General features: G+C 44.1%; 1 protein-coding gene across 1 annotated transcript; it reads right to left on the bottom strand.

The window, feature by feature from the left end:
- Positions 1-412: 412 nt before the first annotated feature.
- LOC110091605 (uncharacterized) lies at positions 413-11,817 on the bottom strand. Its single transcript, XM_078388150.1, has 6 exons — positions 11,767-11,817; positions 9,439-9,583; positions 7,908-7,978; positions 6,739-6,865; positions 5,689-5,784; positions 413-4,218 (listed from the first exon to the last, which is right to left on the bottom strand). The coding sequence occupies exons 2-6, from the start codon at positions 9,560-9,562 to the stop codon at positions 2,861-2,863; spliced, it is 1,776 nt and encodes a 591-aa protein (XP_078244276.1). The 5' UTR covers positions 9,563-9,583; positions 11,767-11,817; the 3' UTR covers positions 413-2,860.
- Positions 11,818-13,600: the final 1,783 nt, after the last annotated feature.

The following is a 13,600-nucleotide window of genomic DNA, read 5'->3' as shown; positions in this document are numbered from 1 at the left end:
TGCACACGGGTGATATTAATAACAGTTCTTGGTCACTCCCACCCTTCCTCATTTTTTTTCTCTCCACATAGCCACACCCCCTTCCCCACTTTATATACTCACTTTTAAGGCAGCAGGAAAAGAGGAAGACCAAATATTGGATGGACTGACTCCCTAAAGGAAGTCACAGTTGAGCAGGACTGCTGAGGACAGACCATTTTAGTGATCGCTCATTCACAGGTTTGCCGTACGTTGGGGGTGATTTGACAGCACATAACAACAACATACCTTGTTACCACCCACCCATTGCCTGCTCTGCTGCATATGAGGACACAGCCCTGGGCTTAATAAAATATTTTGTTGTACATGTATTTTGTACTTCTGTTGCATATATCTGCTGATTCTAGTCTTTTTAAAAAATTAACAACCGATATAGTGCTGAAATAGTTTAGTTGTATATCAGCATAGCGCAAAACTTGTTTACATCATGAACCAGGGAAACCATTTCATTTGAAAGTAGTTTTACAAGATATGCATTTAACAAATGTTTTTTGCTGTAATACAGTTCAGGTTCCCGAAGCCATCAATCTCTAACGTTCCTTTTTGGTTTGAAACAAAGCTCCATTTGCAGCATTTTAAATCATCATCACCATTACCATCACAGAACTGCAAAACTCAAAGAGAACCTATGGATCATCATGTCCAGCCCTGTCAAGAAGGCACAAGCGGGGAATCAAACTCCCAAACTTAAATCCCTTTAGATCTAAATCTTTCAAGTGGGTATCTGGTATGTTTTCTCCATCCTATGGTGCTCGCTTTTTATTGCTGCATTTTCTCTTTTTCTTTTTGCCTTTTGACTAGGATTTTTCAAACAACTTTTTCTGTCCTTGCTGGACATGTACTGAGAACAATGCCTAGGACTCAGGGGCCCTGGGTTCAAATCCCCTCTCAGAGACAGAAACTCACTAGAAGGGTGGAAAACTCATAAAGCCGCTTCTTAAATGTCTCACTTACCTTGAAAGCCCTATTGAGGCCACCATAGGTCTGTTCTGACTTAACAACACATGACAGAGTTTCCTAAGGGCTGAGTGAACTTGGTGGGTGCAGAAAATGCATGTGAAAGGGCAGTGGGATAGCATGGTCTCAAAAGGGGCACGGCCAACTGACAAGTGTGCTGCAATTATTCATTGCAGACCCCAGAAGAAAATTCAAGACTCACAGGCTGATTGTAGCTATAGCCGCTGTGGCGTGGATGCTGGATGCTGACTGACCTGTCCCATAAAAGGGGAAGGAGTAGAACTGGGTATTCATATCCTGATTACAAATTAAAAAATTGGGAGGGGAGGCTACTAGAACTAGAATAAAGGGGCCTTCTTGTTAGCTTGACAATGGATCAAATGTCTTCCAAGAATATGATTGCTGGTTTTATGATAACATAGGGTTGGGAGCTGCTCTCAGCAGGGGAATTCATTTATTTAAAATATTTTTACCCTTCCTTTCTCCTTAAAAAGGACCCAAGGCAGATCCCATCATTAAAAGATGGAGGTTGGGAAGGATGTCCCCCAGCAGGGGCTGGACCCAATGATCTTCCAGCTCTGCTGTTCTAAGATGATAATGATGATGACAATTAAAAGGGTCAAAATATTTCTTGCAAAATCTAAGAACATAACGTTTGGGAGCTGCGGCTTTAGCGGTTCTTACCTAAAGCTTAGTTGCTTGTAGTACGAGTTTTAAAAATACAGTGGTGCCTCGCTTAACATTTGCCTTGCTTAACGAGGAAATCGCTTGACGATTAGGTTTTTGCGGTTGCAAAAGCGATTGCAAAACGATGGTTTTAAATGGGAAAATCCGCTTCATAATGATCGGTTCCCTGCCTCGGGAATCAATTTTCGCATTATGACGATCTAAAAACATCTGATCGTCGGGTTTCAAAATGGACACCAGGTGTACAAAATGGCCCCCCGCTAGGACGGATTCCTCGCTTTACAGGCACCGAAAATGGCCGCCCCTATGGAGGATCTTTGCTGGATGGTGAGTTTTCAGCCCATTGGAATGCATTGAACGGGTTTACAATGCGTTTCAATGGGATTTTTTCGTTTCATTTGACGATGTTGTCGCTCTACAGCTATTTTGCTGGAACGAATTAACATTGTCAAGCGAGGCACCACTATAAAATTCTCTTCCACCCCACCCCAAAATCTACTTGAAAGAAAATTGCAGTGCTTTTACATCACACAAACCAACGAAACAAAAAGTGTCTTCTGCGGTGCAGTTGAATTGAATTCTTTCCTTTTTAGTCATTATTATAGGTTTTAAAAAATTAAAACTTTTTAATTTGCTATGCTAGACAGATAACATTTCTTCTCTGGCTGGATAGCTCAGAAGGTTTAGGTATCTGACTGCGGAGCCAGAGGCTGGGAGTATGATTCCACACTTGTGTGTTTCCTGAGAGAAAAGTTAGCCTATGTAGCCTTGGGCCAGCGACACAGCCCCACGGCTCCCCCTAGAGGAAGGGAAGGGGAAACCTCTTCTGAGTATTTACCTGGAAAACTCTGAGAAGGGTCACCGTAAGTCCAAATTGATTAGATGGCACCTGATGATGGAGATGATGATCAATTTTAGAAGTCCCTGGGGAAATAATTGGTGTGCCTTTGTTTTATAAAGGTAAGCTTTTACATCGGAAAACTGTAGATTCAGAGGAATGGTTTTCTGTGTTTGGGGTCAGTTCCCGACACAGCATTCTTGGACAAGTGGTTTTCCAGCCTCCTCAGTCTGGCATTCTGGGAATTGGGTGTGGTGTGACAACGTGGACTCCTCACCACACGTCTGTTGCGATGGCCCCCATGATACCTTCTCAACATCCCAACTGTGCCCACTACTCCTAACATGGCGTGGAGTTCTCTGGTAACTGCTTAGCTCCCGCTGCGTGGATTCCAATGTGAAAAGCCAAATTTTCACCAGAACGGAAGTTCTTTCCGCACTCCAGGCATTTAAACGGCTTAAACGCGTGAGTCTTTTTGTGGACTGTCAGGGTACTGCTTTGCGTGAAACTTTTCCCACACTCTGAGCACTGATAGGGTTTCTCTCCGGTGTGGATCCTTTGATGTTCGATGAATTTACTGTTGTGAGCAAAGCTCTTCCCACACACCGAGCATTTATACGGTTTCTCCCCAGTGTGGATTCGTTGGTGTTTTGTCAGGCTGCTGCTTTCGCTGAAGCTCTCCCCACATGCTAAGCATTCAAAGGGTTTCTCCCTTGTGTGAATTCTTTGATGGTAAATGAGGCTACCTTTCTGGGTAAAGCGCTTCCCACATTCCAGGCATTCATAGGGTTTCTCACCTCTGTGGATTCTCTGGTGGCGAGGAACGCTACTGCTGCTTCGGAAGCTCTTTCCACACTCTGAGCACTGAAAGGGCTTCTCCCCGGTATGGATTCTTTGATGGCAATGAAGGCTACTGTTCTGCCTAAAAGTCTTTCCACACTCTACACATTCAAATGGTCTTTCATCGGTATGAGTTTTTTGATGAGAATCAAAGCTACCGCTCCAACTGAAGCTCTTTCCGCATTCTGAGCATTGATAGGGTTTTTCTCCAGTATGGATTCGTTCATGAACTTTAAGGGCACAGTTCCACTTGAAGCCTTTCCCACATTCTGGGCATCTAAATAGTTTCTTTCCAGTGGGGATTCTCTGATGTTCAGTAAGACTCCAACTCTGACCAAATCTTTCTCTGCACTCCAAGCACTGAAATGGTTTCCCCCCTGTGCAGGATTTTTGATCGGTAGTGAAGCAACTGCTTTGACTAAAAACCTTTCCACACTCCAAGCATTTGTAAGGTTTCTCCCCAGTATGGATCCTCTGATGATCCATCAGGGCACATTTCCTGTTGAAGCTTTTTCCACACTTGGGAAATTTGAACAGCTTCTCACTGCTGTGTGTTTTTTGATGGGTAACAAAGTCACAGATATGGCTGAAGCTTCTCCGACAATCTAAGTATTTATATAGTTTCTCTCCCGTGTGAATCCTCTGGTGATCAATAAGAGCGCTGTACTGACTGAAAACTTTTTCACACTCTGAGCATCTAAATGGTTTCTTCCTTGTGAAGGTTTCATTTCCTAGATGACACTTCTCTTGCCCTGGTGTTTCAGAAAACTCTGTACCGCTGGAGTCAGAAGACGGTCCTCCTAGCTTTTGGTTTCCTGGCATTTTCTGCAGCTTACCTTCTCTCTCCAACTTGTACACTACAGGAATAAAGGGACAATCAATCAGAGAGGAACAAGTCCTCAAATTAGAGAACCAACACAATAAACTAACCTTCAAATAACAGAACCTAGAAAAGAGGCAGTGGGAGATGGATTGTCTGGTGTATTAAAGTAGCCACTGCTGATGGCCATTTGGGCAAATCACAGATAAAATCTCCATCAACTCCACTAGAATGAACATCAAATGGCATGAACGACGAGAAGACCTCTAAATGAGACTTTCTAGGCCTAGATTGTTAGGACAGACAATCTGGAACAAGACAGACCAATAGCAAATACCGTTATGTTCAGGTAAGACTTGTTTGTGTACCGATATTTCCCCAACCATTTGAACCATGTAATTCAGCATCACATCCTATATTTCAGCCATGGCAAGGTCCCCTCCTCAATATGGTCTGTGGTGACTTCCTTTAACAAGGAACTCCAGGAGGCATGGGTGATGTTCATCCAAAATAAATAACTTCCTGAAGAACTTGTTGGACTTATTGCAACCTCGCATGCTGCCTCTAGTAGGTGTGGCTGGGAGGGACCTTTCTGGGCTGGGGTGACTGTCAATCTATTCAGCACTAACCAATTGTTTCCTTCCCTGCTTCTGATTCAAAGAGAGTCATGCCTCTCTTCTAGGACCTTTTGCCTTCTCTGTTGTCTGCTGGCAATTAGTAGTCTCTTAGAAGCAGGGAGTCTGTTGAGGCCTGTTGCTCAAAGGAACCATGTTTGTTCTTAGTTTGCTGTTTGATCTGCTCAATTGTAAGGAAATCAAACCTTTTATATTTCCCCCACCACCAACTAATGTTTCAGAGTGAGCTATTGAGACTGAAATTTATTTGTTTGTTTGTTTGTTTGTCTGTTTTATATCCCGCCTATCTGGTCATTGCGACCACTCTAGGCGGCCAGTAAGTGCCAGATAATGAGAAAAAGGGTGGGTCTACTCTGGTGAATTTGAAGCTACTCTGCTCTGTGAACTAGGGACGTGGTGGCGCTGTGGGCTAAACCGCAGAAGCCTGTGCTGCAGGGTCAGAAGACCAAGCAGTCGTAAGATTGAATCCACGCGACGGAGTGAGCGCCCGTCGCTTGTCCCAGCTCCCGCCAACCTAGCGGCTCGAAAGCATGCAAATGCAAGTAGATAAATAGGGATCACCTCGGTGGGAAGGTAACAGCATTCTGTGTCTAAGTCGCACTGGCCATGTAACCACGGAAAGATTATCTTCGGACAAAACGCTGGCTCTATGGCTTGGAAACGGGGATGAGCACCGCCCCCTAGAGTCGAACACGACTGGACAAAAATTGTCAAGGGGAACCTTTACCTTTACCTTTACCTGCTCTGTGAATCCTTGTACTTCTGCTGCAGAGCCAGAGGAACTGAATCAAAATGCAAAACTCTGCAACACAGCTCACAGCCCAGTATACCTGACAAAGACACACACACCCATTCCCCAATTAAGCAATTACCTGTGGGGTTCTTGCAGTCTTTGTAATCCCTTAAGAACTGATCCCCTTTTCTTCCAAGCCAGGAAATGGGTTCAGGCTTGGGACCCAAAAGTGCTTCTGTAGAAGAAGAAGAAAAAAAGAAAACCCACACCAATCATTTCTACCATTCCTATCTACAGCCATCTGAGTTTATCAGCCCATCCCATTTCGGTCTATAATCAACTTCCTCCTGAACACTAAAGTTGTGTAGCTTTCAACACTGGCAAACAGGTAACCTGACACATCGCAACGGGAAGATATTGTAAATCTAAAACACCCAAATGAAGTACTGTAGTCTTATGTCAATCTGCGCAGCTTCAAAGCTGACAAAGAGATATTGTTGGAGAAAAAGAACAAAAGGGCAATGTGAAACGGCTGGTTAGTTCCTTTTTGGTAACAAATTAAAACAATCACCAAACAATCCATTTTTCTGCTCTCACATCAACTGTCTACAGTGAGCAGTGTTCATCATGATCATCATCTTAGAACTGCAGAGCTGGAAGGGAGCCTTTCATCCATCAAATGCAGCCCCTGCCAAGGAGGACCGGGGTGGAGGGGAAATCAAACTCCCAACCTCCAGCTCTGTAGCCACAGATTTGAACCACTGAGCTATCAGTACAGTGGTGCCCCACATAGCGACGTTAATCCGTTCTGGATTAATTGTCGCTATGAGGAAACATCGCTAAACGGAACGGAAAAACCCATAGGAACGCATTAAACAAAGTCCAAACAAGGCCCAAACTCACCGTTCAGCAAAGTTCCTCCATAGCGCCGCCATTTTCGCACCCTCAGTAAGCGAGGGCAGGGCGCGAAAACACAGCGGGCGGCCATTTTGGGCACTCCGGCCATTTTGGAACGGCCGATCAACTGTTCAAAAAACATTGCAATGCGATGTTTTACCCATTAAAACATCGCAATGCGGTCGCATTAGCGATCTAAAAAAATAGATCGCTATGCGGATTCGTCATTAAACGGTGCACTCGTTAAGTGAGGCACCACTGTAGTTATGGATAATATCTCTGGATACCTTACCGACTGAAGCCAGGTTAGCAGAATTCTCTGCCATGACCTCTCTGTGCAAAGCCTTCTGGTCAGGATCCAGCAGTGCCCACTCCTCCTCGGTGAAGTCCACGGCCACCTCCTCAAAGGTCACCGGACCCTCAAAAAAAACATAGAGGCTCGTAAGGAAAATTCTCAGTTCACATGCAAGAAAGGCAGGAAATGTGAACGTCGGGGAGTATCTCCAGCAGAACCCAGAGCTTCCCACTCAACTGTGAAAATAAATTCTGTATGTGTTAGGTGTGTGCTGAGCCGCAAATCCACAGCGACGCCTGTCTGTAAGCTGTTTTCAGAGCAAATATAATTACCCAGCACTTCCATTAACTCGTTCTAGCCTGCGAATTTAAAGTACCGTATGTTTCCGTGTATAAGATGCCCCCCACTTTTCTAATCCAAAATTTAGAAATCTAAGTGGAGCTTAGCAAATGTTGGGGGAAAGGGATCAAAGCACTGCAGGATCGTTTTGATCCCTGCTTTCCCCTCCACTTGTTTTGGTTCTCTCCCCAGCTTATTCCGTGCATAAGACGACTCTCAATTTTTAATCTAACGATTTTAGACAAAAGTATCATCTTATACATGGAAAGATATGGTAGCTCTTGATAGAGAGCTGGCCGTGAGAAGGAAAGGTTCACCAAATAACATGAATATTGATGTTTACGTAATGTACCAACAATTCCAAACATGTTTCCCCCCCAAAAAAGGAAACGTGTTGCAGTTTTTAAAGAAACAAAAAACAGATTAGTTTGTGGGTCCCAGTTCTAGTGCTGGTTCATCTGATTTTGATAGGAATTTCATTCCTAGATTGCATTTGTTTCTGATGGACTGCCTGAACCTCTGATTGAATCCAGCAAGGCTGTTCTTTCATTCTTACCCTTTCACACGAAGGAGATCTATATTGATTCCCCACTCTTAGAGCATCTTCTGTTACTTTTCTCCTACCTGATCTCACTGTACAGCAACCTTTTTAATTTTTTTAAATAGTAAAATAAAATCATACAAACCTAAAACATTTACTACCTAATAATAATTGTAATAATAGCAATAGTAAATTGGAAATCAATTCTTTCGTTGTCCTTGCTCCCTATCAAATATTGACCTTGCTCCCTATCAAATATTGGTAAAATCACTATTTTATGACATACCTCTAAAGCCACCGTTTCCATGCTTTCTCCCCAAGAAGGCCATGAACTCTGTTCCAAGATCATTTTGCTACCTGTGAGGGAGAAGGGAAGCAAATCGATGTTGCCATCTTGAATTAAGTACTTGCCATTTCGCTTCTTAGATTGAAAGGGATTTATCACCATGAGATGAGACAGGACAGAGATCTCCTCTGGGTTGCCTCACCACTGGATTTCTTATATCAAGCAGTAGATCAGAAAAAACCGCCCCACTCCCCTGAATCTTTAAAGTTTTTTAAACATGCATAAAGAGAACAAAGGATTGAATTGGAGCAAGTTCAGAGGAAGGCAACAAGGATGCTCAGGGGGCTGAAAACCAAGCCCTAGGAAGAACGACGGAAAAAAAACTGGGCATGTTTAGCCTTGATAAAAGAAGACGGAGGGGAGATATGATAACACTTTTCAAAGACTTGAAAGGCTGTCCTACAGAGGAGGGGCAGGATCTGTTCTCAATCATCCCAGAGTGCAGAATATGCAACAATGGGCTCAAGTTACAGGAAGCCAGATTTCGGTTGAATATCAGGAAAGACTTCCTAACTGTTAGAGCAGTACGACAACAGAACCCATGACTGCAAGACGTGGTGAGTGCTCCAACACTGGAGGCATTCAAGAGAAAGGTAGGCAACCACCTGGCAGATATCATTTGATTTGTATCCCTGCATTGAGCAGGGGGTTGGACTTGATGGCCTTGAAACTTCATGATTTTATGATTCTAAGGAATTAAGACCTTTGATCTAACTCAGCACTACAGTGGTGCCTCGCTTAGCGACGTTAATCCGTGCAAGAAAAAAAATTGCTAAGCAATTTCATCGCTAAACGGAATTAAAAAGCCCATAGAAACACATTAAAACGCCATTAATGCGTTCCTATGGGCTTCAAAACTAACCTTAAAGCGAAGATCCTCCATAGGGGCGGCCATTTTCGGTGCCTTTTAAGCGAGGCAAAACAGCGGGCGGCCATTTTGAAACTGCCAATCAGCTGTTTAAAAAGGGTCGCTTTGCCATGATCACTTCCCCGCGATCATCACAAAGCGAATTTTCCCCATAGGGTCCATCGCTAAGCGATCGCTCTTGCGATGGCAAAAAGTCCATCGCTAAGTGATTTCATCACTCAATGGAGCGATCGCTAAGTGAGGCACCACTGTACTTATGTTCCTCTGCTTCTACTAATGATCATCGTGTGCCGTCAAGTCAATTCCGATTGATGATGACCGTTTCCAGCGTTTCTTAGGTAGAAAATACACAGAAGTGGTTTCACCCTTCCTTTCTTCTAGGGGTATTTCTGGTACTGTGCAGCTTGCCCGAGGCTACCCAGGCTGGCTCTTCTCCCAGAAGGTCCCGTGGGGAACCGAACTCCCGAACTCTGGCTCCCCAACGAGATGCCTAAACCACTGAGCTATGCTTCTAAAGACTACGAAAGCATCCAAGGCATTTCTGACCAACTTCAGGGAGCAAAGCCAAGCTGGAAGTGGAAGACAGCTCTCATGAGCCCTTACCCAGGGAGGTGGCAGCTCCATCGCTCTCCTGAACAATCCATCTGAATGGTGGCTTCTGTCTGTGGTCTGGTAGAACCTTCTCTACCCCAAGGGACTCAGCTGGTGCTCTGTTTAATTCTCCCATCACCTGAAAGCAAGGCAAACCCTGAGGGTAGAGAGTGTGAAGGATTAGTGCAGACCAAGGCTACTGTTTCTCAGCCTTTCTGGGCCTGGGGTCTTTACCCAAACATATTCTGCATTAAAGAACCAGTGCTCCAGACTGTTCCATGGTTAGTTAACCAGAAATAGATTGATACTTATAATTTCTGATCATGGCTATGTGCCAGAATGTCTTACTTTGGGCACATCATGAGAAGGCAGGATTCCCAGGAAAAGACAAGAACGCTGGGAAAGAAAGAAGACAGCAGGAAAAGAGGAAGACCAAATAGGAGATAGACGGACTTCCTTAAGGAAGCCACAGGCTTGAGTCTGCAAAAGCTGAGCAGGGCTGTTGAGGACAGAGCATTTTGGATATCACTCGTCCATAGGATCACCATAAGTAAAGGATGATTTGATGGCACATAACAAGATGTCACTGCTCAGGTCTGCTATAATTATCTGCAGGTTCTTTTTTCAAAAGGCTCAGATTCCATGACAGCCGTGAGGCAAGGAAGCATGCTTCTTCCAATCTTATTTAACTTTTTTGCTGACTGAGATGCCCGAGGGTCTCCGTAAAACTAATTTTCGGTTTTAACAGCAAATATCTATCATTATCTATGCATAGAGGAGATTTAGCAAGTTATCCCCCCTAATCTGACTTGGCCACAAATGTAAGTGCAGAGTAGTTTCATAAATAATTTTTAAAATACAGTAGGACTCCCTATCCATGGGGTCAGTATTCACTGATTCACTTATCTGTTGGCTGAAAATACTAAATTAAAAAAAAATCACAGAAATACCTATGTATATGTATTTCTAGAGTGTATTTATCAGGCTTGGCCTCTAGAGTTAGCCAGGTACTACACGATACAGTATATAGCATTGGATAGTTCTGCATTTTTCAGCATCCGCAGGAAGCGGGGGCTTGGAACCGATTCTCACAGATACTGTGGTCCTACTGTACATAGCTACGTATATATTCTAATCAGACCAAAATATTGCTCTTTTCAAGAATACAGCAAGGATATTTGCTAGCCTTCCAACTGGAAAAAAAAGTACAGTATATTCAAAACATTTGAGAAGTTATTTTCATAATTCAACTAAATGAGTGGCACAAGTTGCAACAAAGCTTGGCCAGTTTTCCAAATTTATTCTCTTATAGATATGTGAAGTCACTTCCGAGAACAACTCAGTTTTATAAGGCCACAGCCATCAGTATCCTCTATGTGGCTGGAGCAACCGGCTTGTATCCCTTTCTTCAAATATGATGTTGCTGTTGTTATGTGGTGCCAAGTCGCCCCTGACTTAGGATGGCAACCCCCATGAATGCAGTGTCTCCACCCACAGCCCTGCTTAGATCTTGCAAACCCAAGCCTGTGGTTTCCTTTCGGGAGCTAGTCCATCTCATGTTTGGACTTCCTCTTTTTCTCCTGCCTTCCACTGTGTTATTGCGGTCTCCAGAGAAACCTGCTTTCTTAGGATGCGCTCAGTTTCAACTCAGTTGCAAAGATTATAGGCATGTCTTTTAGAGAGAAATACTGGCTCCTTACCTTATGCTTGCCTTATCCAGGGGTGGCCAAGTTTCCCCAACAGCTTCCAAGCAGCTCAGTGAGAATGTTTATCCATTTATCCCACAGATTTCCTGCTATCTGTGTCTTTCCTTTAGGGATGAAGGTGAGGTGTCTGTCCTCCCTCATTTATCTCCTGAACCCCCCTTTTCCCATGTTCATGCACTTTCTAGGGTTCCTCTGCGCCCCATTCACTTTGTAACCAACCAGATGCCTGGAATCCCTTAGAGCAATGGTTCCTAATCTTGAGGCCCCCCAGATGATTTATTTATTTATTTATTTATTTATAATTTTTTATTTATTTATTCTACTTATACCCCGCTTATCTGGTCTTGCGACCACCCTAGGTGGCTTACAAACACTTGCAGTCTTGGACTGCAGTTCCCAGAAATCCTGGCCAGCACAGCTAATGGTGAAGGCTTCTGGGAGTTGTAGTCCAAGAACCTCTGGAGGCCCAAGGTTGGGAACTACAGTACTGCCTTAGGAAAACCCAGAGTCAGGAGCTACCCACGCCTCCTAAAACGTGGGCCCGATGGATGGACTCTCCCCCCTCCCTTCGAGCTTCATTTTTCCTCCCCCTCCCTTTTCCCTCCCTGGCGCCCTCAAGGCAGCTGTCACTCACCAAGTGCTTTGGAAGCGGAGGGGAAGAGGCGGTGCCATTGATGGCCCAAGCCAGAAGCTGATAGGGTGCGCTTTGTACCCAGAGGCGGAGCAGGAAGCAGAGGTTGCCATGCCATCCCTGGTCGGGCCTGTCTAGGAATTATCACTCCCTCATTTTAACCCCTGAGAGAGACTCCACCCTCCCACTCCCGCTTTCCTTTGGACTCTTAAAGAGGAGGAGGGGAGGCAGGAAGGGAAGGTTGTAACCTTTCAGCCCTCTGGGGTTCCTCCAGAGATACCTCCTTAGGTAGTCTGTTTTCTTTGGTTTTCTCACAAAACCCTATGCAACACATGCAATAACAACAACACCTTCTGAAAATTTGGGGTTCGCACACTTGATCTCTTTCTCATCGATTCTGGATTGAAAATTCAGCCAAAATTCCTGCTAATTATCTTCTCCAGATAAAGGATTGGAGCAGGAAGGAAGGAAGGACAGTTTCTGCCATCCAACAACACCCAAGGGTCAAATGAATAAGAGTCTATTAAGCTCCTAGGAGGGCAACGATGAAGGAATTAGAAAAGTGTAAAAGACCTATTGCAGGAGATCAAGAGTAAGACCATCCACACGCTTGTCTTTTCTGATCAACCTGTATGGGTGTGAAAGCTGGGCAGTGATAAAAGCTACAGGAAACTTGGACATTGGACATTGATTCATTTGAAATGTGGCCCTAGACGTGAGTTTTGTGGGTAACCCAGGACTGCCGGAAATGCAAATATATGGGTCCTAGATCAATTCTAGCCTGAACTATTTCTGGAGGCAAAAATGATGAATCTGAGGCTAGCCTACTATGGGCCCATCGTGAGAAGGCAAGATTCCCTGGAAAAGACAATCACGGTGGAAAAGGTGGGAGGCAGTGGGAGATGAGGAAGACCAAATGCAAGATGTACAGTGGGGTCTTGACTTAAGAACGGCTTGAGTTAAGAACATTTTGACATAGGAAAATATTGACTTGACTTACATACTTAGATTTGAGTTAAGAACTAAAAAAAACCACGTGGGAGGCAGGGAAAGTGCAAAATTTGAACTTTCAGTTAACTGTTGGCCAGTGAAAAGGGTGCCTGTCTGCTTCCTCACTCCTCCCACCGTTTAGAGAGTGGATTGGGAGACAGTCTTCGGACTGCCTGGTCCTGTCCTGCCTGGACTGTATTTTCCCTGCCTTCCCTGAACCTTTCTTGACCTAAGAAAAAAAGAAACAAAATATCCCCCTCTAGTGGTCGAAGGCGGAATAGCAGCTTCCCATTAGTTTCTATGGACGGAAAAGAGCAGATACGGATCAAATGGTTTTCAATGCATTCCTATGGGAAATGCAGATTTGACCTGAGAACTTTTTGACTTGAGAACCGCCTTCCAATACGGATTAAGTTCTCAAGTCAAGACCCCACTGTAATAATTAGCATGGTAAAAGAGCAAAATCCAATAATATGTATTTTCACTTATATCACCAGAACTGGCCAACCAAGGGAACTATGTATTCTTCAACAATAACAATACCTAGTATGGTCTCGGCGTCCCTGTAGTGGCCAGTTTGGGTAAATACATTGTGAAAATACCTATTTCTAGTTTTTTTTCCTTTTTCTTTTAACTGTTTTCACAATTTCAGACAACGGATAAGTGAAACTGTGGATACAGGGGTCCTATTGTATGTCCAGCCTGAGAGAAATGGATGTCTACCCAACTGTCTGCAGTACTTTTGCAGTAATTTGCTCAATGCTGAAAGGGAGACAGATAGGAAGCACTTTCTATTTATAGGCATTTTAATTGGAATCCTATTGGCACTTGCATAAAATATGAGTAA

Source organism: Pogona vitticeps, chromosome 2 (assembly GCF_051106095.1).
Source record: "Pogona vitticeps strain Pit_001003342236 chromosome 2, PviZW2.1, whole genome shotgun sequence".
NCBI lineage: Eukaryota > Metazoa > Chordata > Lepidosauria > Squamata > Agamidae > Pogona > Pogona vitticeps.
The sequence above is the reverse complement of the archived record's forward strand: the minus strand, read 5'-3'. Positions and strand labels throughout refer to the sequence as shown.

What these genes read in the sequence shown, in the direction of transcription:
- LOC110091605 (XM_078388150.1), bottom strand. Translation starts at nt 9,562, where the DNA reads ATGGGAGAATTAAACAGAGCACCAGCTGAGTCCCTTGGGGTAGAGAAG. An exon ending in TGCTAACCTGGCTTCAGTCG is followed by an intron (nt 5,785 to 6,738) that starts GTAAGGTATCCA and finishes CTTCTTCTACAG; the next exon opens with AAGCACTTTTGGGTCCCAAG. An exon ending in AGACTGCAAGAACCCCACAG is followed by an intron (nt 4,219 to 5,688) that starts GTAATTGCTTAA and finishes TTATTCCTGTAG; the next exon opens with TGTACAAGTTGGAGAGAGAA.